This window comes from Ammospiza nelsoni, chromosome 1, assembly GCF_027579445.1.
Source record: "Ammospiza nelsoni isolate bAmmNel1 chromosome 1, bAmmNel1.pri, whole genome shotgun sequence".
Classification (NCBI taxonomy): domain Eukaryota; kingdom Metazoa; phylum Chordata; class Aves; order Passeriformes; family Passerellidae; genus Ammospiza; species Ammospiza nelsoni.
The window spans coordinates 100720337-100747601 of NC_080633.1; the positions used below are offsets into that span (position 1 = coordinate 100720337).

At 39.6% G+C, this 27265-nt stretch overlaps 1 protein-coding gene across 2 annotated transcripts in view; it reads right to left on the reverse strand.

Annotated features, from left to right (window-relative positions):
• LDLRAD4 (low density lipoprotein receptor class A domain containing 4) overlaps window positions 1-27265 on the reverse strand; it is a 295191-nt gene that overhangs the window by 180358 nt on the left and 87568 nt on the right. For both annotated transcript variants that reach the window (XM_059490082.1, XM_059490079.1), the window contains one exon: window positions 2468-2925. In XM_059490082.1, coding sequence (XP_059346065.1) covers window positions 2468-2507 — 40 coding nt within the window. In that variant the 5' untranslated portion in view covers window positions 2508-2925. The remainder of the gene's footprint in view (window positions 1-2467; window positions 2926-27265) is intronic.

The following is a 27265-nucleotide window of genomic DNA, read 5'->3' on the forward strand; positions in this document are numbered from 1 at the left end:
AAACTGGCACTCCAACAAAACAAAAGGAGCACTACAGCAAGGATCAGAGGAGCAACCATATGTACTGCCATTACATCCTTATTGCAACTCTTAAATTAGCATAACTCACTCCAGTGGATTTCTCTGAGAAATACATACCTACCCAGTGTTTATTATTGCTAAGTACATCATATAAATCTAATAAGGAACAAGAAGGATCTCCAAAAATATAGATATCAATTTGATACAAGCTGGAAGTTTTCTCCTCATACAAAGGAAATAAAATACAACCTGTTTCTTTAACAAGTCTCCTGAACGTTTGGTGCACCTTAATGTTTAATAATTCTTTAGTACAGCTGCCAAGATTTGAATATGTTTATTAACATCTTTACCTAAGGGCAATTCCAAAGGAATATAAGAATTTCTTACAGGAGACCAAGCAATCTCCATGCCATTAAGTCTCCAGAATAGGTCTGAATCTGAATCTGCTGGGTTGCACCACTGTCTGACTGTTGTCCTGGTCTTCCAAGGACCCCATTTCACCTCTCTGAATTTTATGCAGCTCTGCTTGCCAGGTGTTTTCCATCCAGCAGCAATCATGAAACCTCAGCTTTCCAACACATCCCTCCCCAAGCACCCTGGTCACAGTGCCAACTTCTGGGAGCTCAGGGGCAGCAGACACAGTGGCAGAAAAGTGTAAAACTGGACAGAAAAAAATATAGTAATGCAAGGGTGTTAGAAGTAATAGGGTTTCCAGCAAAGGAGAGAGCAAGGTTAAGGAAGAGAGCAGATATCCTCACAGTTGGGAATTTTGGTGGAAAGCAAAAGAGTGACAAAAACTCCTAAGAAAGAGCTGAGGATTGGCAGTAAGCAGCAAGGACAAGAACAGCAGTGGGGAGCTTTAGGAGTGTGCTGCTGGCTAGACAGAGGAAGGAGAGCCCTGGGGTTGTCCCAGACTTCACCTCTCCCATCAGCACTGGAGCACATGTGGAGGAGAGTTCCTGTTTCCTCTCCTTCAGGACACGTCTCACTGGCACACACAGAAACCAGGCTGTAAATCAAAGCAAGGCAACACAGACAGCTCAGAGCTGCACCACCACTCCAAACTGCTGTGCTGGTGCAGACAGCTGGACACAGAATCACACCCACTGCAGCCAAAACTCCTCCTAAAGGCAAATATTTTATATTAGAAAAATAAATGTCTCGCACATCACTAGTTTATTTACACTGTGGAACTAATCCCTTATCTAGACCTACCAAAACAAGAGCAATATCCAGTTGATTTTCTATGCATTTTTTGCTGCATCTCAGCTGGCTGGCAGACATGGAAACAAAGCAGCAGGATCTGCTCATCCTCTTTTCCTCCTCCCACATCTCAAATCAGAAACTATCCCATCCAGGGAAAGCACTAAATGAACTCCAGCAGACTTTACACTAGAGGGAGCTTTCCTCAGAAAATCACACCAGCGTGGCATCCTCTTTCTCACTGCATTATTTTTAATTCATCTACAGAGAAATACACCAGACTGAGGTGAAACAATTCCCATTCAGACCATCCAGTTTAGCCAGTTCAAGCACTGCAGCAGGCCAGTGGTGAGGAGGGGGAGTACAGAGAGGGTGCCTGGCAAGGTCTGCCCAGAGATGTGCTCCAGCAAAGATTAGGCTCAACAGTGACATGTTGCTGAGAAGCCTCCTGATATGAGCCATGTCCATCCTGCAGCCTCACCAAACTCCTGTGTTGAGCACAAGAGCAACTTTACAGACCACATTTTATACTGACCCAAGAGACCACTCATGATTAAGCTGTTAATGAGTACTTTAATGAGGAAAGCTGAGATAAACCTTCCCCAAGGCTCATGGCCATCCATTTCTGAAAGCAGAAACATGGATAACTGTGTTCCTCACTGCTAGTACAAGGTGTTGAACTGATCTTCAAGTAAATTGTTTTTAAATACTATTTAAGTTGAAAGTACTACAAGATGCTAATGACAGTCAGGACCTATTCATTTTCCAAACGCCAGTAAATCATCCTGAGAATATGAGTGGAACTACAACAGTGTCACATTGCTATTTTCTGGAAAAATTGCTTTGCCCAGGATTTTTCTCCTGGGAAGCTGAGAAGTCTCAGAGGAAAAGGAAAACAATAATTATCTGATTTGCTTCTCCTGTGTTTTGCTGCTTTGGAATGTCTTTGGAGATTGTTTAGCACAGATGGTTGTTTCATTGGATTTCTGGTGTGTTTTGGCTCAATGGCCAATCCAGGTCAAGCTGTGTCGAGACTCTGGAAAGAGTCACAAGTTTTCATTATTATCTTTTTAGCCTTCTGTAAGTATCCTTTCTGTATTCTTTAGTATAGTTTAATATTCTTTAATACAATGTAGTATCACAAAATAATAAATTAGCCTTCTGAGAACATGGAGTCAGTTTCATCATTCCTTCCTTCCAGCCATGGGGCACCCAGCAAATACAACAGAACAGAAATCCTTACCTGTGAAAGCATTTGTGGCCTGAAAACCAGCTTCCTGCATACTGCTCTTCCAGAGAAGCTTGAGATTCCCGTCTCAACCTGTCCTTACTGGAGACAACTGCTGAGCTTGTTGCTGTCAAGTCACTTCCATCTTAGCTCGTCAGAGTCCATTTCTCTTTCCATTCCTGTATCTGGCACCATCCAGTTCCCACCTGTTCCCAGGTCTTTTGATGTGTAAGCAGAAGGGATCTGCACTGAAACTAAGGAGGAGTGTTGGACAGTCCCATCAACCAGCCAGCCAGAGGATTTGTGCCATGATGAATGTGAAAATGAAGCAAATCTCCTGTCAAGACTTCCCTTCCCTTTTACAATTAAGTTCTAATCCTGTGTTCATCCAGCACCATTTTTCCAGGTCTCGGCCAATGGTGACGTTCAATTGTCTCTCCTCTCTTGTGTTCCTCTCCCCTCAGGCACGCTCACTGAGAAATTAAAAAAGAAGAGATTATGTTTCCTGATGACCTGTAGCAACACTAAAATTAACAGACTCCAGGGAACAAAAACCCAAAATACATTATCAGGGATTGATTGTACACATTAAAAGAGATCTTCAGAAGGCAAATCTTGCGATTTTGCTGAGATGCAAAGTGTGACCACACAGCTCTTTGAAGTGCAAAGAGGAACAGTGCTGAGGGTGTCATATGCATCTCTGAGAACATGATATGATTTACATTTCAAAAGCCATATTTAGCAGAGATGGGGGCAGCAATACAATAACAAAATTGCAGTTAAAAGAGAAAAGGAAAAATACTCAAGACTCTCAAGTCTAGTCTATTCAAAACCACAGTGAAACTATTAGCATTTCATATAGCTGCTTCCCTCCTTTTCTGGAGCAGGAAAAAAGAGAGCTGTGAGCCAACACTATATATGCCATTCTTACAGTCTTCTGCGGTTAAAAACCTCTGCATTTCTTCCTGTCGACTACCAAACTTTGTAGGTCTTGCTGTAGATTATCTTTTTAAAATCTCAATTGTAACACAGATGATACAATTCAGATGCCTTCAGACATTCAATGAGGTTGGTTAAAAACACCCACAGACTACTCAGGCAGAAAGGTGGTTACATTTTACTTGATACTGCTACTTCTATAAAGCATGGACACTTACAGCTCACTGGAAACTACAGCTTGTTCTAGACCCAGCTTTTAAAAACTAGGATAAAATTACTTTAATGGGCTTAAAGTGAACAGCAGACAGGCACACGTTGAAGAAGATTATTTTAGAACACAAGGAAGAAAGAAAAGGGGACTTGGATGAGAACCTATCAGTCCCAAATCATCCTGTTCCTTGTGCAGTGATGCTTGGCTCACTACTCCCAGCTCAGTGGCACAGGCAGGTTGAAAATATATCTGTGATGATCTTATGACCTATTAATGGATTTTAGATAATGAGCCCAGCCAGAGCTTGCACTACAGGACTGGACCCAAGGTCTACCTGCTGGAGCAGCCCCTGTCAGAGCATGGCAGTCCCAGCAGCCGCTGCTTTGCAGAGCATTGCAAGAGCCAGCTCAAGGATATCCTAGAGAGTCCAAAACTGCAGAGAAGACTCTCCTGCTCCTTGGGGTACAGTCAGCCAGGCCTCGAGGGCTTCATCAGGGACCCATCTTGGGTGAGGGACAGAAAGGATCTCTCCTCAAGTGTGCCACTGAAACCAAGTGAGCCTGACACCTGATGAATGTCATTTTCCTTGCAGCACATTGAATGGAAGGTAGCTGCTAGCAAAGATGAATCTTAATGGTATTGCTTTTGCCCCCAGTTTTCTTAATGCCACTATTACTGAAGAACACATGGTTTTTGTCTCAACACACAGCACAGGAACGCCTGATTAGTTACTTGTATTCAAATACAGTCATCTGAATTCAAATCAAACAAGGTTACAGAACAGATTTTAAATGTTTTCCCCATTTCTTACCCAAACATCTCAAACTAATAAAGTGGAAATTAAGGGAGAAAGAAAAAAAAATTATGTGCAATATCTTTTATCAGAAAACACTGTGTAAAAAATTTTAGAATAGTGTTTAAAAAGCCATTATTCCTGAATATTATATAGGTCCTTGAGATACTCTTTCAACCCTTTGAAGTGCTCAATGCAACTAATAACAATTTCATATGAAGCTCTTTTATTCTAAAATATATATAACTAAGGAAATATAATATACATACACAGCAGCATATAGCTCTTTTGGGTCTTAACATTGTACTAATTATTCTGTAATGACTATAGGTGGATGCTGTACTCATTTCCCAAGCTTTCTCTCTAGTGGCCTAAGTTTCCTCTGTATTTCTAAGAGGAGATCCATATTTACATTTACAGTCTTCTAACTTTTGATTTTGGTTTATAAATCCAAAATTTTGATGCTTCTATTTTCAACATTTTCATTTCACATCTTAGAGATGCTCAAGAGATGTGCAGTAACACATTTAGCATCCAGGGAAATTGTCCTTTTTGATTTCTATATATTAGATATAATAAACTTCTAATTCTTAAAAGAATAAAGTATTTTCACTTTACTGAAAATTAATATTTTATGAAAAGAATAAATATTCTCCACATCTTCAACAGTTTTGCTAAACTAGTTAAGAACCCAGTAGTGCTGAAGAAACGCTAGAACACAGGCACTTGCAGTAACAACTGCTTATTCACAAGGAAAGATGTAATTTTAACATTACAAGATAATGAAACATTTCAAGAGTTTATTTAGACCTTAATATTCAAAGGATAGTGCACTGCATCAGGTTTAAGTCCTTCCTCAAGGACTCAAGGTATGCTGATATCTCTTGATTGCCCTGAGTGTTTTCTATACTGCAAAAGTGCTCTTCTCCCATGCCATATAAACCCAGAGGTGGCTGCAGGATGGAAGGAACTGGAGCAGGATGTTGGGGCAAGCCTGTGCAGTACTCAGTCCTTGCTGGGCCTTGTCACCATTCAAAACCAACTTCAGTACTTATAAAATGCTTGTCCCTTACAGATATGTAGCCTATTTGGTGATCCTTTTCATTAGGCAAACTTTAATCAGTCACATTTGCACAATTTCAGGTTTCTCAGATTATTAATGCATCCAAGTGAAGATGACAAAGCAGCAAAAATTATACCACAGCAAATAAGGAAAACTGAAAATTCCAATTAGAACAGCATGCAGAGCTACAACCTTTCTATTGTACTTCACGTTATCCAGAAATTTTCCACTAAAGCTGAGCTTATGTTTAAAGGGAGGAGTTTTATGTTTGTTCCCCAAAACACTGGTATGTTTGCATGCATGGAAAGGGTCAGGACCTCTGCTCACACATTTCAGTGCTTATCCTTTTCTACCAGAGTGGTGCAGAAATGCTGAACCAACCTGCTTAAGGCCCCAAAAAGTGAAAATACTTATCTAAAAATGAGAGAATAAACCATACTGATAGAACTGTAATAAGGTGTGATCTTTGATGTAACTTTTTTGCAACCTGCAGAGACCCCAGTGGGAACTGATGGCTAGCAAGAGAAAATGTGGACTGGAAAGAACAGAGATGTTCTCTTTGCTCCATCTGTTGCCTTCCTTCCAATAGCAACAAGAACTCTGCTTCCACTTCTGCTTTCATTCATCTACTCTGCAGTGTTTTATGAGTCTCAGAAGCAAACCAGAGCAAACCATTGTGGTGTATAAATATATAGCTGTGCTATAAGGACTTTGGCTACTATGCACTTACAAAATGGAGTATCTAGAAGAAAAATCAAACCCACTTATTTTCATCCTCTCTGCTTTTCTCAGATTTGGTCCTGAGAAAGACACAACCATCTAAACCTCACATGAATTGCAAACAGAAAGTATTTTGACTATTTAACATCTTTTGTGTCTTACACATTCTCATGGAATATTTAGCTAGTAAACATGTTATTTCCCTTTTCTAAACTTTCAAAGATGCAAAAAGGTAACAGTAAAAAAAGAATCTGAGGGAGAAAAGTAAGCAAAGAGTATAATGAAATTCTGCATTAATATCTACATTTTATGAAGTATTATGCAACCATCAGCCAGGACAAGACTGGAGGAACTTGTTCTGAAAGAAGAAGTGAAATATTGCTTTTTCCAAGACTGATATTTCTGTAACATCTTGAAAAACTCAAAAGCACTGGCTGACATGTAAATGCTGCAATTTGGTTGTGGTTTTTTTTTTTTTTTTTTTTTTTGTTTGGAGAGGGGATTTTTCCATTTCCTTTCACTATATAAAGCCTGCTTCTCTGGCTCATGCTTTGGTTCCCACACAGGCTTGAAGAAGTCACTCAATGTGTTGCCAGAAGAGCTACATCCATAGGAAACATTTCCTGTGATAGCCCTTGGCATCCTTTGGGATGCTAAAGGACAGCATTTCACTAAGGTGTACAATACATTTCCCAACAGGAATATCTGCACAGGGAGCCCACGCATTCACATTTTTAAGAAAGTTACTGGACAACTTGTGAGCTGTGCTTTAAATTAAATTAATCCAGGGAGGACTCATGCTTGGATTTCTTGCTTTCAGGTGAAGGAGTGTAAAAGGGGAGAGAGCTGGAGCTCCCTTCCCTGCTCTCCCTGTGGTCCCTGCAGAAGGAGGGTGCAGCAGGGCCAGCCTCACTCCATGGATGAACGGAGGACAGGAGCACGGCGGGCTGGGCTGGCAGCATCCCATCTCAACGGGAGATGGGAGCACATCTCCAAGGACAAAAGTCTTCAGGCTGAAACCCACACAAGCACTGAACTATCAGCATGCTTCAACACTTTGCTGAAGTAATGCCTACACTTCCCATAGGTTAAGGCAGCATAGACTTGGATATTTCTTTAAGTTGTTTCTGGGTACAAAAACACTTCCAACTTTTTTTTTTTAATTTAACTGTTTTGTTTCAAAATATCTTTTAAAGTTTGCTAAAGCCATTTAAAATGAAGCTCTTGTGGACACATATAGCTCACCTCTCCAGTTCCTTTTGGATTTACCAAGTTTTCCAGGGTTTGCTTTTGCTTCTCACAGAGATTCAAAACTAGATAAATTAATAGCAAACAATTCTACCTCATCTTTTTCAGTGGTAAAGCCTGCATTTTACTGTGTGATCCTCATTTATTTTATTTACTGCTACCTATAATTTTTCTTCCTTCCAAGATAGCATTGCACCAGTGCTAAGTAAATCCTGCTTCTTGGGAAATACTGTGCTCTATAACTCAAAGACCACTTAAAAAACTCAAAGCAACTTTCACAGGAGACCATACACAAATCAAGCAGAAAACCAGATGTTAAAAATATGTTTATCTAAGCACATCTTTCTCTCTGTCACACACGCATGCACACATATAATTTGCTTTTACTTTCAATCTTCCATATTTGCATAGGTCACTTGGGACTTTTTAAACAGCTGCTGTATTTTACTTTTTTGGTGCATTTCAGTGACATACAAAATAAGTTTATATGTTATGTTATACACATTTATTTTCCTACAGATATTCTCAGATACCCTTAGGCTTGTCAAGGAATCGTGTCGAAGCTTTTTCTTACTTCTTTTTTGTTACAACACTCCCTAAATTGGGGAAAATGGACAACAAGCAAAGCAAGGTGGTCTTTTTTTATTAGCTGAAGCAGGAAACAAGTCTTGAGAAGAGGGCTTATGGCCAAACCCCAGCAGTGTTTTTCCTAGCCTGTTAAGAAAATGTTCTATAAAGCAAAATATATCCCAAACACCAGCACACACTACAAAAAACATTGCAGACAAGATCCAGCTAAAAAGGAAAAGGATAACTGTTCCAGTACAGACACTTCTCCTCCTCTTCCTCCTGTTTATTACTTTCCGGAATGAAGAAACACACTGAAGCAATGGCAAAAAATTGGTCTGTCTGGTAACTTCATGCTGAAGTAAATAGCCTCTGGTAACCATGTAGAAAGTATTATTTCCCAGAATTACAGAATATGCCAAGTTGGAAGAAAAATTATTGAGTCCAGCTCCAGGCCCTGCATGGCACCATCCCCAAGAGGCACACCATGTGTCTGAGAGCACTGTCCAAGCAGTTCTTGAACTCAGGCAGCCTTGCTGCTGTGACCACTTCCTTGGGAAGCCTTTCACATAGGAAGAAATCCTACAAATAACTAATAACACAAACAAACATGCCACAATCTCTTCCATTCATCTTGTTAAGTGAAATAATTGAATCCTCTATTTTCTATCTCTGCAAACAAACTAAGAAGCCATTTTATCATATCTGTGCTGACAGAATGCAGTCAGTGGAAATCTTTACTAAGATCTCCACAGCAAATGACTGGATTTGGATGAGATAAGTATTGGGAGAAATTGTACAAGTTGTGTAATGCAGTGCAAGTAAGAAGACTGCATTGTTTATTTTTGCAGCTTAATAAAACTATAATTATCAGAATCTGTCACAAGAAGTTATTAATCATGCTGCCCTGTGAACCTGACCGGTCAAGAAAAACTTGACCTCTAAATTTTATTTGCCAAAATAACAAAAAGGCAATAAGAGCAGAATCCAGTCTCAGTATTTTCCCAGAAAGGGTCACTATTTGAATTTGCAGAAGGCTGGTAGAAGCCAAAATTACACTGAACAGTAATTGAACAGATTGAGAAAAAGATGACAAATTTTTGACTGGTGTTTCTGTGACTTGTTTGGGAAATGAGCAGTAGACAGAATCCATGGGAATCCTGCATATCTCAAGACTGAGTATCCAACATCTAGCTACAATCCAAAAGGCATTTAGCAATGCTGCACACCACTGGAAAAACTGTGGTTGTCAGTCACAGCTGCAGAACCTGACCATCCTGACAAGGAGCAGTAGGACAGGGAAGTGACTCATTTAACCCTCTCATGCCACAATGGATGTGTGAGCAAGGAGGGGAGACCTTAGGAGAACACAACACAGTGTGGTCTGCTGTCAGACCATCATCAATGCGGAGCTGAGCATACGATGAGACACATTTGTCTCCTTCTCCACTCCCACAGAAACCCATGGCTGCTTCAACAAAATCTTTCTTCTGGCTCCCGTTCACCTCATCCTGAGAACCTACCACACAGACACACTCACTGTATGTTGTTTACAAGCTCTCCATTTGCCAAGTTCCTGGTTTTTTATCAGCCAACACAAGCTCCTCAAGCTCTTTATTTAGGCTTTTAGGTGTAACGGGAGCACATGGTTATTTGCCATCTCTGTGCATTTCTGTTGCATAATAAAAGCAAATGGGCAGTGCTTCTTTGCTGGAGCAAATTACAATTATGTCATACATGCCCATCATCCCCAGAGGATCCAATGTCAGGCTTCCCCTCTCCACTGACAGCATTTTCTGGGCAAGGGCATCACATCCACCAAAAAAAGGTGCACAGATGATAGCAGCTTCTCCCACTGCATTGATCAGAGCAGCCAAAATGCCTATTACACACAAGGAAGACACAGACACACACACCTACTACACTCAAAAAAGTCAAGAGTTGTGTGGATCTAACCAAGCTGCACTTTGTTTCTAAAAGCAGAAATATCTGCACATTGTTCTGGAAAGAAAGTGTCGAAGACAGTATCTCTCATGTGGAAATCACAAGCATCTTAGGGGCACGGAATGACAAGAGCCCTCCCACAGTACGGGAGACCATGGAAGTAAAAATATAAGGGAATCTAAAAATTCAAGGGTTGGTTAATAAGAGTTACCCAAAATTATTCCAATTTCTATCAAAACACAAGGTACAACTGAAAAAGCACAACACTATGCTCATTTCGACAAATGCAAAATGCAGAAGAGAACAGTTCTAACTGTAAGGAAAAAAGAACTGATGCTGAAGAGACATTCAGGGGTGAGGAAGCTGCTGGAGAATGAAACCACAGTCTTGGAATACAAAGCTACTACCTACACAGCACTGGGGCTTGCTATGCACAACTCTGGGGAGTGAGTGTGCTCTGCCAGCCTGAAGAGGGAAATAGCATCCTGTGCACCTGGGCCAAGATCAAAGCAAATTCTCTTCTACTAAGGAGTCAAACATGAGTTATACAATTGAATTAGCATAAACTGACACCATATTATTTGAAGAAACACTGATAAGAATGGCCTAACTTTCTGGAATGCTGAATCAGTCAGTGCAATTAACACCCATCTGCTGTGATCAGCAGCTGTTCAGGGGGGCAAGGAAAGAGAAAAGTCCACTAGTATTTTATGCACATTACTACACAAAACTAGTTCTAGCTTCTTGTGAATCAAGCCATACCACAAAACTTCATTTGGTTTATTGACAGTGACTCAGGAGCCAACATCATCTGCATGCTGCGTGAAGAAATGCAAATGGAACATTATCCAGACAAGAAAAACCCAACTTGAAGAAAATTTTGACAGCACTGAGCACATCAGCTACAGGGTGTTCCCAGCACTACTTGGAGCAGCACAGGAGACACAGGCAGTCTGTGCAGTGCAGGCTCATGTGTATGCCTCTCCCAGCCTCAAGAAGGCGTGCAACTATTTCTGACTGCACAGATCCACTTTACTTCCAGTACCATAGAAATCTTAAAAAGATGTGTGACTGTATCCAAAGGGGCCCTTTGTTATAACAAATACCTAAAACTTCTCCTATAGAATGGCACCAGATTTTAGATGACTGAAAATCCATGAGTTATGCTGATGCACGCTCTACCAGCTCTTTCGCACTAAACTACAACCATCTACATGACGTAATAGGAGTTTTAAATTCCTGTTTGCCTCCATTAAGACCGGGTCTCCATTTTGACCAGTATCTAACCAAACTGGTATGTTTAAATTGCATCTCCATCATTACATTATGGCTGAGTTCTGAACTTAATGGAACAATTCAGATGGATCCAAACCATTTCTTCAACATGGTCTCCTGCTGCTCTGCTTTCCAGAGCATCCACTTGAATGTCATCCTCTGAATGACACTAGATAACAACAAGATTAATATGTATCAGAAGCCATATCTGAGCAAAACTTTCTCCTGTGTCCACAGTGGTGTTGTCCATGCCAGACTAAGGAAAATGAACTTTGCCTTATTGCTCAATAATCCAGATAACACTGAGGAAAGTGTTCTTTCAGCATTTTAAAGGTGTGTGCTTTTGAGCCCTACAGTCAATGGGGCATAAGTAATTGCCTCAGCAAGTCTTAGCTACAATTAACAACACAATTTTACTCCAGTGTTTAACACATAAATGAGAAAAGGAACAAAATAATGGGTTAGCATTTCTTGTATTTTTCTTGGACTTAGTACATTGGACTTCATATTTCTGGGCATGTTATCTGATCTCTCTGGGCTTCAGATCAAGTCACTAAAGTACATATAACTTCTACCTGTGGATTAAGGAGCTATAAAAAGCTTAGGGAACAGAAGTGTTACTGGTAAAACAGACAGAAAATGCTAAAGCAGAGCTTTGATTAATTTTTGTTCTCAAGAGAATATATCATTCTGCCAAAAACCAAACCAACTCAATTAGCACTGTAAAATCATGCCAAAGAAAGAGTTTTAACTAAGGTAGAGTCAATGATTCTTTATTTCCAGGTAATACCAACACACATACTCTGCTTCAAGTCTGGCCTTCTTCAAAAAATATACTGGAAAACTACTCCAAAAACTCACAAAAAAATCACATGAAAAGCACATCAGGAAAGCAGTATCCTATGGCGATCAGCTAAATCTCATGTCCGAGAAAACCACAGTTCATTCTCTCCAATTCCCCATTACTCAAGATACAAAAGGAAAAGAGGTTATTTTCTTCCCGTGCTTGAAGGACAGCTTTTTACATAAACAAACTGCATAAAGGCATGGGAGGCAATGCTGTTAACAGTTAAATCTGTGATATTCCTGAGAAGTTCTTGCTTAGCACAAATAAAAGAGAATCTCAACTCACTCACTTCAGCTTTAATTCATGAAGCATTCCTAATCCTAACTGGCAAAACCAAACAACTCATTAAGAACACCATGTTTGTGTAATCTAGTGCCTTATCTATTTTCTGCGAATGTTTTTTTAATAATCGATTTATTTTAACATGCCCTTGCTGTATTTTAAAATCATTCTTGCTATGCTCACATACAGTGTCTGGGTGCAACTGAGGCCTGTGACTGCATGAAAGTGCAGAAATGTGTTACTGACACAATGCTGACAGCACCTCCCTTAGTAACAGCGAGGGGAGGTCGACCAGACAACTCAACAATTGGTATTCTTATGAAGGAAAATTGGGCTGATTTGTTTTTTTTCAAGCAAACATCCCATTCAGCTGTTCTCATTACTCTCCACACATACCATCCCTTAGCTTTGTTTTGTTTTACAGCAGCCTTTTAAAAGTACAAATCCACAACTTTTACTTTCAAATGTCCAGGAGATTACATGTGCAGTATTTCAAGCCTACCTGTCAGTCCTCTCTCCCACCACCACAACCCTCTGCAAGAAAGACAGATTCCCATAGGAAGGGCCTGCACAGTCATAATTTATAAATAACTGCAAACTGTAATTAAAGCTTCACAGCCCCAAACAGAAACACTGCAATCTCATATTAGAAGAAAATAATGATCTCTGCAGATGAACAATCATTATCTTCCTTGTTAAGTCATGGAGCTGCAGCTTTGTATTTCCCAGCTGTTAAGCTACCATCAGTCTTACCACAAAAAAAACAACAAAACTACTTTTTGCCTTTCAACCCCACCAGCCCCCCTTTAAAACAAGTGGAAAATTTAATGAGAGTCTGACTTTGTGCCTTTGATAATTAAGCTTCCAATATTATGAAATTTGTTCTAACAGGAGCATCTGCTTGCTGCATTGCAGCCCTACAGCTAAGAAAGCAGTGGACTTATTAATAAAATACAATAAAAAACTGAACATCTGGGTGGGAAAGATTCACAGAAAGGGAGAAGCTTGTTTTCCTGTCAAAATATTTAGGAGACTGCAAAGCTCATCCAAATAAAATGTAGTTTTTCTGTTGAGGAAGCAGCTGGAATCAATGATGCTGATTATTCTTACTGCACTATATCCTGCTGTAAGAAACAAACCTATTTAGAGGAAATAGAGGGGAAAGCAGGAAAATCCCTCCTGTAATAATCTACCACACAGTTAAAAGCTCCTGGTAGCGCAACCCATTGCCATGCCCAAGGAACAGGCAGATGGGTATACATAAGTTCTTTCTGCTAACAGCACTGGCAGAAAAGGGCTTCGTATCAACACTTCAAATACTGAAAAGAGAAAACAGGACAAAAATAAAACAAGAAACACTAAGATCCCAGAAGAGTTAAATAGCTAGAATTTTGGATCAACAATTTGAGCATCTTATATAACACAGTTCATCATATGGTACCCAGTCACTCATGCATCAAGAGCAGAAACTGGGTTAACTACAAAATTTCTCAGAAACAAATTGAAACCTTGATTTTAAAACACTTCTAAATGTGCCAGATACTTCAGTACACTGTTCAAAGTTAATTACCATCAAACTAAATATCTGTGCCTCACATTCTTTTTAAATGCAAAATCCGTGGGGCTGCACGCAGATCCTGCAAATGGCACTCGCTTTCTGGAAGGCTTTGCAGCATTTCTTTGCACCCCTGAGCTAAGGAAACGTGAAGGTGTCAAAAAACCTTTCTGAAAGAGGATGGTCAGCCCAGAACCCACAGGTAAACTGGAATCTTCCATGCAGCAGTGATGCGTAGGCTTGACTGCATCACCCCACCTCTGGCTGAAAGGGACACACCCCATGCCCTGTGACCACTGCCTGCCCTCCTGTCTTCTGGGACAGCAGAAAAACATTAAGGGCTGCTGTCACTGAGGGGACAACCCCAGAGGAGCTGCATCATGCATCTCTTCCTATGGCAAATGGAAGGATTACTTTTCTGAGTCCCATTTTTTGGAAGGATTTGGTTGCTACCCAGTACATGCATAAGCTAGCAAGACTGATCCTGATTTATCTAGACATTTTTCTGCCTCTTCTTATCTCTTCTAGCTTAAAACTCCTTGTGTGGTGTTTGTTGGTGTTCTTTGTTCTTAAACAAGATACAAGAAAAAGCAACCAAAATGATGTGTAATGTCTGTTCCCTGCCATGATGACAGAACTAAAACCAAACCAACCAATCCCGGTATGTTAATTCAGTGCACATTACGGATTGGTAACGGGCCATTTTTAGTCACATATATCTTCACAATTTTAGAAGTCAAAGGTTTTGCTACTGTTTGCATCATCTTATACATAAAACTATGTGAATGCTAACCCTATTTTTTATCTGTAGAGACTTCATGACATGACTAAAGTTCCACATTTATTTCAGAGTTCAGAAAAGGCTCTGGGCTTTTTTATGAAAATCATACAGAACTCACGAGGAGAAAAAAATCAAATATGCATTGCAGAGAGAACTGTGTAGATTTTTAACAAATAACCAAGCCAAATTTACATTGTAGCCAGAAGCAAACATCAAAAACTTCAGTTCAGAGGGGTACTTTTTTAGTAACACAATCACTTCAGGAAACTATTAAAATAGCACAAACTTAAAAGTATAATTGGCAAAAACTGAATGTAGTTCAATTCCGGTTTCCAGCTCAATACCTTTTTTGCACACACATACTTTACCTTCCATACTCAGCTGCATAATATAAACCACCAAACTGCACTCCACCAAAAGTCTGAACTGACAATGCCAAATTTTAATTGAAACAAATGAGAGAAGTTGGGCAACACTTCTCATGAGCATTTTATAGGGAACTTAGCAGCAGTCACAGCTGGGATAAACCTCCATCCCTACAAGTGAGAAAGGGATCTAGTTTCCTCCTTTTATTTTAATCCTTCCTTCAAAAACCCAGACAAATCTGCTAAATTAAAAAAGAAAAAAAAACACTGCAAACGAACAGTCTGACAAGTAGTGACTTCAAGAAAAATGTTATCTTCTCCCTCTTAATGAATGAAAATACATTCTCCCAATTCAGAGGCATTTTCTTGCAGCCTTTTTATATGTCAGCAACTTGCAACAACCTCTTGTCATTTTAAGTGCTACGCAAAATGTCTCTGAAAACTGTTGGTGTATTTGTGTACACACTTGTGTGGAAATGTCTTTGTACAAAGCCCTGGACGCAAACCTGGATGCCTGCAGTAAATGCTCTTCTAGAGCACTTCATGCCACCACTGCAGACATTTTACTGCTTAAAGAGAAGACTAATTTACACTAAACGAAAAAATCACCTCACAAGAATATGAGTCAATCCTCCTCCAGGTGCTTTTGCTGCACTTAATAAAGCAATTTTATCATGAAAGTGAATGGAATAGAGGCAAAGGACACCTACAAAAATATCAGGAACTAAACACACAGCATTCAAATTGAAATCTATTAGTGATACCTCAAATCTACCTTTAAAATCCAGACTTCTCTCTGTTATTCCAGTTAGGTGGATGAAAAATTCCCTACTTCACTGTTACACCTGCTCCTTAGGAAAGCATGCCCATGGATGATAAGGCTGGGTGGGAACAGTCCAAGGTGACTGTAGCCATAGCACTGTCAAAAACCCTTTGCTTGTACTTGGTTTTGGAAAAACAAAAAGATCATCTGAGATGAAGGAGGGTAAATGTCTCCATTTCCAACTGGTTCTTGACTCCTTGGGTGAGCTCATCAATAAAACATCACTGCTTATAATAGTCATGCAGTCCACAGAGAACTACACTACGATTACGGATGTCACTAAAAAGTCACAGCCCTAAATTATTTTTCAAATGCATTATGCAAATGTAAGTAAATGTATTTATTTCTGCAACCAGCTGAATCATAGCAGAAGTAAACTTCTGTTTCCTTACTGAATTTTTTAACTTCAAATCTCACATGCAATCTATGCAGTACATTATAATACAGCTGCACAGAAAAGCACCTCTATAATGACAGAGAAACCATAAAATGTAACTGCTGCACCTGTTCCCCTTGGGAATGCTGAAGATGCTGGGCAAATGCCCTTTGCTCACATCATTAAAACAAACAAAGCCATTGTCATGAAATCATTCACTGCGCAGAAACTTTATAAGTTCTTCTATTATCTTTTACAGCTTAATTTGAGCACTGAGAATCCCTAGAGTGCTTTGCAGCACATTAATAAGAGACACTTCCTTTATAAAGTTTATCATTATTACTATACAGCCTATGTCAGCTCATTACACTCAAGTTTGGGGGTTTTATTTTAAAAAAATTTTTCTCAGCCCAAGACTTGACTTTCTCAGTGAATGATAAAGGCAGTGGTGGTTCCCAAGGTCTCTTTCACAGAACTGCTGCTAGTTCATTTTCCTTTAAGAGCCTGTTATTGCTAAAACTGATGAAAGGATCTTCTCTGAAGTCATGAGGCACCAGACCCTGACTGCACTGCTATTTCCCTCACTAAAATCAGGGGCTACCAGAAGTGCTACTGGAGATAAAAACAATACCGGAAGTGGCAGCTGGCAAACAAGGGAATGTTTCAGTTTTTAAACAAACTCCAGGGTTTCATACAGCACTCAGGCTACTTAAACACTTCAGAGCTTACATCAATCTTTATCCCATAAGTAAAGCTGAACCTGGAGTCAGCCATTTGAGGGGTTTGAAGACAGACATGGAGGAACACACAGGCAGCAGAGGCCAGACCAACACCAGCAGCTTTCACCAGCCCCACAATAATCCCTCAGGGCCTTCCCTGCTTCTCTGACAAACTCCCTATGCAGGTGGATGCCCCAACACAGCAGTAAGAGTATAAAACCCCACAACTGGAATGGCTTGGCTCAGCCCCTGAGGGCTACACAACCCCTTTTTCTGGAGTGAGCTCCATGTTGGCTTTCCCGAGGCTGGTGCAGCTCAGCCGCCCTCAGGAGCCCTTCCTGCCTCAGTGCCCAGGTGAGAAACACAGGGGAGGCCCAGAGCTGGCCCATCCAACTCCACCCAGCTCCTACTGGGAAGGATCCATGGGAGCATCATCAGTGTTGTTTCTGGAGCCCTCCCCAAAGATGGAAACCTCCACCTGGATGTGGAGCACAAGCTGTAGCTCAGCACAGGGCTCTTAGTGAAGCTCTCATGTGATGACTACCACACATCAGAAGCACCACTGCAGTGCTTTTGGCAGAGTTTTCCTGATGTCTGAGCTGGTGTATTCCTGTAGGATCCCCAACAGACAGATCTTGTGGGAACCCAGAACATCCCTCTGGCTGTCCTGAGCAGCCAAGAACATCCAGGAACATCCCTCTGGCTGTCCTGAGCAGCTAAGAACATCCAGAACATCCCTCTGGCTGTCCTGAGCAGCCAAGACCCCTTCCAGGGGTCTCAGAGACCCTGGCACAGAGGCAAAAATGCCTGTGGTTTTGATTATGACCTGTGGAGCAAGTTACCAACCTTATATGAAGATCATCAAGCCACAACAGTTTAGGAAGAATAGTGAAGTTATCACGGGGTGGAAAAGTAGATTTTGGGCTTTTTGGAATGGGGGTTCAGGAGGCAAGATGGAGGGATCTGGGCACGTTCAGCCTTTCTCCTTCTTCTTGGCCTCCATCTTCTGTTGTGATGTTGGCACTTACAGATTGGTTTAGAGCAGAAGCTCACTGTCTAACATAGGTGATAGGTATTGGAAAGTAATTGTAAACATTATATATGTAGTTTCTAGTATAAAGACATAACACCACCCCAGGGCAGGCAGAGTGCCTCAGACTGTCGTGCTGAGTGGACCTCAGCAGGACAGGAGAAAGAATTTTATAGATAAGATACAATAAACAACCTTGAGACCAAGAAATTAAGAGCCCTGACTCCTTCATCAAGCACTGGGCTGGGAAAAGAGACTTTGCAACTTTTCTCGGGTCACTCTGACAAGCCAGAGATCCCAAAAGGATCTTGGCCTAAATCTGCAAACAAACTATTTCAAACAAATCAACCACAAAGTGTTTTTCAAATCATGCTTCACTTCGTTAACAAATACTGGCTATCCACACTCTTTTGTAGTTTGTTTTTCCCCCCTCAATGCTGCATCCCAACATATTAACCATGTTGGATTTCTCCCAAAAGGGGTAGGAGAAGGGACAGAAAGCACATGCAGGCTTCCTGGACCATCAAAGGCATATAACATTTTTAATTTTTCTTACACAGTAAAAAGCATTATTTAAACTCCCATTTCTTCACAGAACTTCTTTGAACAGAATTTATTTACTCAATTAGTTCTAAAACCCAACTCCCTAAGCAAATAAATGAGTGCTTAAGTATGGTGATGTTTAATTAATATTGCCAGAATATTAACTCATTTTTAACTATGAAATCTCACTGAATCATTTTAGACACACATAAATGCAAATAAGTTTTTCCTCCATTTCTACCCAGATCCTTGTGTACTCAAGAGAGTGCAGGTAATGGATTTTAAAAAAATTAAGAAATCTCAATCTCTTTAAGATCAAGAAATATAAACAAAAACTACAAAGGTGGGCTTTTTCTACTATATAAGGATTGCAAAATTTCTCCATGAGCTCTGATACTCTCAAACAGAGGAGTCACATCAGTCTCATGTCGATGAAAGCATCATGAAACATTTCTCTTTCTGATCAAACCCTTGAAGGCACAGTACAGAGAACATTATTAAGATGTTCAAATCATGTTCCTAAAAATGATTGTGTCGTTCCCAGTCTATTTGGGAATATGCACTAAGCTAATCAAACCGACAGATGTTGCAGCAGAACTCAAAACAACCCAAGTCCTGCTGTTCCTGGAGCCCAGCAGTCCAGAAGCTCAGACCTTTTCATATTGACTGTGTCTTCCCAGTACTCCCCAGCACAGCACTTACTTTAACATAATTTGTGTTTTTCTCAGAGTCCAGGACAAAAATGCTTTCAGAAATGAAATATGAATGTCTGATACTGCTTTTCTTCGTCGTCCTCAGAACACTGCCTCAGTCTTAGTTAACAACTCTGTTCAAACCCTGCTTTGACAGGAGAACCATGTACCCCCTCAGGGGCTTTTAACAGTTCTTTATTGCCTCAGTTAGATGTGGGTACACTTAGGTGAGACAAGGAATGCTTTACTAGTACTTACCGGTAGCACTGGAAAGTTAAAAAGCAAAAACCAAGTTTCTGTCCGATTTCTAAATAAGCAAGGACCATAAGCTTCTAAAAAAGTTTGCCTAAGTATTTCCTTTTTATAAATGCAAAACATGCTTTATATTAATCCCATTATTGTAAACCATGGAGCCATTCTGACTAAAATAAAACACACCGGAATGCAGGCAGCCAGCATGGAAAACTTCAGTCCAAAAGTTAAAGACATGTGAATTAATGTGCAGCTGAAAACAATCATACAATAGCAAATATTTAATAAATAGCAGTAGTTAGATTACACACAGTTGTTTTACAGTAAGTATGTGCATGTGTATAATTCACACACATTCCCTTCTCACTTTGGAACCCTGAAGATTAGCAAAGCTTCCCTGGAAAACTTCTACAAGAAGTATTTCCCCTAATAGCAAAAACTTTCACTAATAATACAGGAAAAAGAATGCCAAGAGTATGAGTGTAAATCCTTGGGTAGTAAGCAAGGTAGTTGCCAAGACATGACTCTTATGGAAACACACACAATCCATCCAAACACGCACCAAGAGTCCATGATCTGTTTACAATTAAATCTGATGCATTTCCTTGTATGTGTAAAATATGTATGTGAAAGATTCTAAATTTCTGAGTTTAAAAGCCTGTTCCTGTCAAATGGGGACATTCAAGGAGATCTTCAAATCTCCGAAGAGGAGGCTTCCCCAAAGATGTTTCCAAGAAGAAAAAAACATATAAGGAACAACACTAACATATTGTAACACTAATGTAATCTATTACAAGGCTATGCAAAAGAATTTTTAAAACTAATTTAATGTGGTAAGAGGGTAGCTCTTTGCTCCCAATGGATGTGGATGTAAAACCATCTCCAGAGTACTGTCAGAGCACTTTCAGGAGCTATCACCAAGAGCACCGTGGTTACCAACCACCTTGCAGGCACTGCATCTTCCACTCTCCCAGAACAAGAGTAGGAGATAATGCAGGCTTGACAGCTTCTGCCTGCTTGCAGGGTGAAGGCAGACATAGATGCTGTCATGATTCCATGGTGTCGGCATGACAACAAAATTAATGCAGAGACCACTAACCAAAGACAAAAAATTTTAAAACTTCAACATGTGAATTTGTTCTACTTAGAAAAAGTGGGGGAAACAGGATCCTCCGCAGCTTGTCAAAAGAAAGGGCAAATATTTTTCTCTCTCCTTGAGCTGTCTTCTCATGAGTTTAGTCACAAGAGAGCTCTGCTATAGCAGAAAGAATTTCACCTAAAACAGGTGAAAAACCGACCAAAGCCAGTCACCCACAGTGACTCTGCCTCACAGTGTCCACTCCAGCCAGAAAAGGAACAGGGAATCTGGGTAGGACATGGGCTGGAGCAAAAGTATTTCTTAAATCTCCTGTGGTCTGCCAGAAACAGAAAATAGGAGGATGCTAAAATGCAGAAGTCACCTTGCTAGCCCTCTTTAGGGCCAAAAATAAACACAGAAAAAAAAATCCCTATTTTATAAGGCATATTTTTAACAAACTGATTGGTCAGGCTTTTAGAGTTCATAGCCAAGCAATTCTTGGCAAATATGAGGGATAAAAACTAAAGAATCTCAAACAGATTAATTTATCAACCAGGAAGGTCATAACCAAACATTCAATAGAAGACTACTGAACTCAGTTGCTAACTGCTTAATGCTACCACCTAAATTTGACTTGTTAATTGTGCCCTTGTTTTAAACCAGAGGTCTGATTAACAGCTTCCAGGTTAGTGTTTAAGCTCATGACATTAAGTCAAATGCAGTTCATGGAGCAAGTTTTTTCATGTTAAGGAGGATGAAAATATTTTTCTTTTAGAAGGCACAGCCTCTGGCTATCTCCAAATTATAGAAAAACTACAAATCACAACTTAAAATAAAATATACTAGTGAGTATGTTACTAAAGACAAGATAGAGACCATCTGAAATTGCCTAGAGGCAACTAAAAATACTTGCTGAGGTGAAACAAGCCATCTTTGCTCCAAATGTAAAACCACCTCCTGACAGCTCTCCAGGCAGAGTAGGAGAGTTAAGAAACACAATTCAGCTTTGAAGGGTATGATCTCTCAGGGTTTGTGGAAAGTTGCTTTAGATAAATTATGAAAGAAGTGAGTAGGAGTCATGAAGGTAAGGCAAAAATGGAGAGAAAGAACCAAGTCAAAATGGTTTGTAACAGCCAAGACAAATGCCTTTTGCCAAAAACTACAGGAGAATCCCCAGTAAGAGGTATTTCCCCAAGCAGCAATGAACAACAGAAATTATCATTATGAGCATTGCTTTCTAGCCTTCTATGCTGATCAAGCTGCTGCATTTTCCTCAGGAAACTTCAGCCTCTCTAGTTTCTCTGTATGGGATGAGAAATGGTTTTAAGCCTTTCAGTAAAAACACAGAGGGAAAATCCATGAGGACTTTCTCACCCTGCCCTCACCGCAGCTGTGCACTCAGCAGAGGGGACAGGCAGTCAGGGACTCCTTCCACCCCCATCCATGGAGTGGGCTTGTGCCCTTCACTGCTCTTCATGGACTCACACAGGTCTCTGCAGATTTGGTCCAGATACCACTGGGATCACTTTTGGGACAGTTTCTCCTTTCCCCAGCATGTCTTCCAGCTATGCTAGTAACTCCATCCCAGCAGGACACAGCACTCCACACTGCTCTGTCCTCCCTAAGAGGGATAAGGAATGATAATTTTCAGGCTCAAAGCACATCTCCCTGAGGTAGTGGTGACTGTGAAGGTGAAGGTCCCACAAGCAGGCTACTTCCTGGCAGTGAGCAGGGCTTGTGTTTTGTCCCACTTTTAAGTCCAGAGCCTAGGAACAAGCCGTCAGGGATTACTTTCAGTGCTGCAGACTTCATGATGGGTTGGCTTCTGCCCCTCAATAACCCTCCATACAAAGCATGAGAGCTGAAAGCTCTGCTTTCATCAAAACAAGAAAACAATGAAGGCAGCACCTCCACTTTGGTTTTATTAGTCTTTTTTATGAGTCATCATACAGCATGAACTAAAACTAAAAATCTATGTTGCCTAGTCACTTAAAGACAAAACACAAGAAAGGCCTTTGTTTCACAAAATGTGGTTACTTGAATAGGGATAATATGAGGAGCTCCTCTATTTAGGATTAACACTTCTAATACTTTGTGCCAAGAGACTGATTCCTTTTAAAGGAAACCTAAATGGACATTAAAAGGTCATCAAACTGGAGAGGTGCTTATTAGTGCATCATCAATAAAAACAATCGATAATTGAACACAGTGAGGATTCATTTCTATAAAACTCAGTCAGATTTAACTTAGTATTATTGTCTGGAGAGAGATGTGACTTAGTTTGGAGTAAATACATTTTTTTAGTAAGGATGTAAAGTTTATCATACAGACATACTATATACTTTTCAAATATGAATTAGGGGTTTAGTTTATTTTTAACCTTGCACTGGATTTTAAGTGTCCCATGTGTCAGTGAAATTCTGCCCTCACCTCATTCAATGGGAATTTTACTAATAACTTCACTCTGAGCAGAATTTTACCTAGGCAACCCACATTCATTTAATAATTCTATAGGTAAACCCAAGAGCATTATGCATTATACAATGAGGACAGAGCTTGAAGAAATCAGTAGATCTTCCATTTTATGCATTTTCCAACCACGGATACTTAAATACACTAAGACTTAGGGTAGCACTGTGTATATTTACTTTAGTTTTCAGCCAAGGATCACAACAAACTCCTAAGCTTTATTTTCTCGTAATCAAATGCAAACCTTTCTAAAACATTTAGCATGTTTCATCTGAGCATAAAAAGGTTTGCACAACTACATTACTTCAAACTCCTATCACAAATTACAACTTCATATTTACTGTGGAAACAGAATTTGAGTTCACTTGAGAAATAACTAAGTCATAAGGATTTAACTCCCCGTGCTATTCATTAAAAATAATTATTCACTGCATAAAGGCTTGGTGCTGAGTGAGTGAACGGTCAGGCTGGAGAATTCTATTTAGCCGTGGAACAGACATCTCAGATGCACCAAAGGTGCCTTTCCTCAGGCAGCCCCCTTTATTGCTGAGCTGGAAAGACTAGGGTGAGACCTCAGACACCCATTTAGTTCCCCACTCCTATATTGGCTTTGCCGATAGGAGCACTGATTACCAACAGACAATAATGATTTTTGCAATGAGAGCATCTGTGCAACAGAAAAACAGACGGAGATCAAATTAATGGCCTGTATCTCACTATTAAGCAGGTACCAAATAGTGAAGATGTTTTTAATTGCTAATAAACCTGAATTCTTACGGAAAATTTAGCCAAGAGAAACACCAAAAATTTTATAAATCTACAAGTGAGATGCCCTTCAATACCCTTTTGAAATAAAAGAAAAATACATTTTTTAAAAGTAAATAATCAAACTACACTTAGGCAAAGCTCTAACTAAGGTCTGAACATTCAGAAACCCAAATTATGTTAGTTATTGGTCTCACTGTAACAATAACTCAGCCATATTGCCCACGAGCAGCAATTAATTAAATTTAATAAGGAATGCTATGAGTTGTTCCTGTTTTTAAAAACCCAGTCAGGGCCCTAAACAATGCTGCCTTTCTTATTCCAATTTTCAAATGTTTAAAAATCCAATTGAACAAAATCATCTTCAGTGCTGGAGAAAATCCCAATGCATAAAAAGTCACTTAAGTGCACTATTAAACAAACCAACCAAATCTACATGGCAGAGGAAATGTCCGTTTTTAACAGGTTACTGAATACCTCCTTTCAATAATAGAAATATAATTTATTTTAAATAACACACAAGAAGTTTTTCTCCATCACTAAACTGAATCAGGAATTCACTAAGGATTAAAAAGCAAACATTAGAAAATAGGAACTTGGTGTGCTGAAAATTCTCTAGTCACTTCAATGCATGCAGAAGATTTTCCCTTTCTTTTTCCAATGAACAGGAGGGTGATCTTAAAAAGTCTGGAATTCTTTTCTTCTCTTTACAGTTTGAATAAGAAACATCATCATACAACAGAAAGCCAAGGGAAAAAACCAAGCATATACAAGTCCATAGTACCCATCTAATTCCTGGCTACTACAGGACAAGTGATAAATGGGAAACCAGCAAAATTTTTCCAACTGCCTTTTAGAAAAGCACATTTACCTGAAAAGACAGAGTGAAATATCATGCCAAATGCTCTCAGAAAAAGTGATCAGAGACAGCCTTTAAAGGAGTAACATTACAAATTACTGCCTCCTGAGTTAAAAGTTAAGAAGTAACTGATCATGTAAATCCATAAAACTACCAAGACAGGGAACAGGGTATCCCATCTACATTTGGAAGACAGGTTAATGTAATCAGCACAAAAAAACCCATCACACTGGAAAACCACTCAATTAATCCAGCGTATTACATGTTTACACTGTGATTTCTATAACCTGATATTGTAAAACTCTAGTCTGCTTTCTCATTTATGCTTATTATCAATGCCATCAACATCATGCTAAGACAGAAAAGTGTAACTAACTTTGCAGAATTAGTACAGAAAGCACTATAGTAGCATAAATTCCACTGATCTGCTCCAGATTGGGAAAAAAAAAAAAAGCCTGAAATAAATAGGGAAAAATGGCAAACAGTAAGCACTTTGAGAGCTGGATTCATAAGTGCCAAAAACTATCTCTCCTAAGAAATTCCTGGGTTTGCTACAAATTGGGCTCAAATTCTGAGGATTTTCAAGCCATATTCCACAAGGAAATTCTATGTCAGATTCAAAGTTTCTATTTCAAATTCCAGGTGCAGCTTTAGCACTTTTTACTTGTTCTTTGAGGAAAAATGTCTACAATGCTGGCTAGGACCTATACTTGCAAAATCTGCTTATGAAGGCAATCATTCCTTTTCAAGCCTATGGCAGAGTTCCAGGTGCTTAGAGCATGAAACAGGAACTCCACTGAAATGAAAGGTCAACGAGCCCTGCATTCCCACCAGGAAGCAAAGATCCAGGGCTTTATAGCAGCCAGTACCTCAGGAAGGATGCCCTGGCTGTCAAATGCCCTTGCAGACAGGTGAAGAACTCCTCCCAGCACTGTCAAGGGCCACAGGTTCCTTTAGACACTGAGTTCCCTTGCCATGCCTCCAAACAAGGATACTTACCCTAAAGGAATTACTTGTTAAAGAAAGCTCCTCACAGACAACCTCTTTCAGTCAGGAAGGCTGAGACGAAAAGGAAGAGGAAGAAAGTAGAAGAGTATTTTCCAGCCATATTTCCCTTTGTTGGAAGCTTGTGAGCTCCCCTCAGTGCAGACCCCCTCTTGCCTATTCAGCCTGGGGACCAGCATGCCAGCAGCAATCAGTAAATAAAAAAACTGACTCCCAACTGCACATGTTATTTGCAGCTCAATAAAAAATAATGCTGGGTCTTTGACACGTGTTTATATAACACCTAATATAAAAGGCTTGTTTCTCATGAATAAATATGTGGTGCAGGCCGAAATCTGGAAGCATTTTCTAACTAACAAAATAAAATCTGTGAAGTCTAAACTCCAATTCAAATTTCTCCTAAGCTTTTTAGACCTAGGGTTCAAGTTTGAGACCATATGCAATTAAAACTAAGTAGACTTGCCAAAATAAAGCATATTTTGTGATGCAGTGATCTTGACTGATTGGGTTTGTTTATTTCTGCTTACACAGAATTTGGTAAACTGCGACAAGTGACTCTGCTAATGCAAGACAGATTCATCCACCTGGAAACAACCAGTATTTTAATATATTTTAATGAAAATGCTCTAAGAGTAAACAGTAGCCTTTCCTACTGGGTACACTAGTTATTGTAGAGGTTTATATAGCTTAATCTGATCATGCAGCTTCTTCTTATCACACACTACAGTGCTTACATTTGGAAAATTAATATTACAGCACTTTAATCTTTCTTATTCTCTACAGTTTGGAGTGACCTGCCTCTTCAACTTTATAAATAACCCAAATACTCTGTATGCTTAATTTGCTATCACCATAGTAATTTTTTCAAAGGATGACTCAAATTCTTTTTCCAAAATTAAATGCATTTTTTCAATCAAGTCTCTTCTTGCAGAACTAAAGCACTGGACAAAATTTTTATTCAAAAAACCCTTTCTTCTTCATGAAAACATCATTACAGCAATCATCATAATCCTTTAACATGAAACACTAAGTCTTATATAAGATGTGTTTACAACATTACTACCTTGTTACTTTTGTTCATGAAGCAGGCATTTGCTATGACACAGAGTCTGTAATTCTCAGCAATTCAGTGATTCATCTGCCTTTCCTACACTTATCTTCCAACCTGTCTTTCCTAATTTTTTGTTTCACTTATCACTGTTTTGGTACTGCTCTCCCTCTTTAGGTTCTGAACCAGGCTTTTTCTTTTTCACTATACAAGGTCTAATGTTTGAAAAGCTTTTGAGCCCTGCCATTTGTGGTACTGTGATTCATTTATGTAATGACTACTGTTTTCTGCAAAAGAAAACCAGTGTTACTTGCCAAATAATTATAAAGAGTTAACTTATCCATTTGTTATCCAGGATCACTGTAGTTAATGAAAGTCACAGCAACCAAAGCAAAGATCCATCCAACTAAAAGCCAGGTCTGGAACAGGGTGAATTCCCTGATACAAGGAAAGGAGCTTTAGGAAGTTCAGTTAGGTCTGACCTCTTCCTGACCATTTTGGATAAACACAAATGCACTGGTTTAATTAATCATCTTATATATAGGTGTCTGCTTTGTTCAGCTG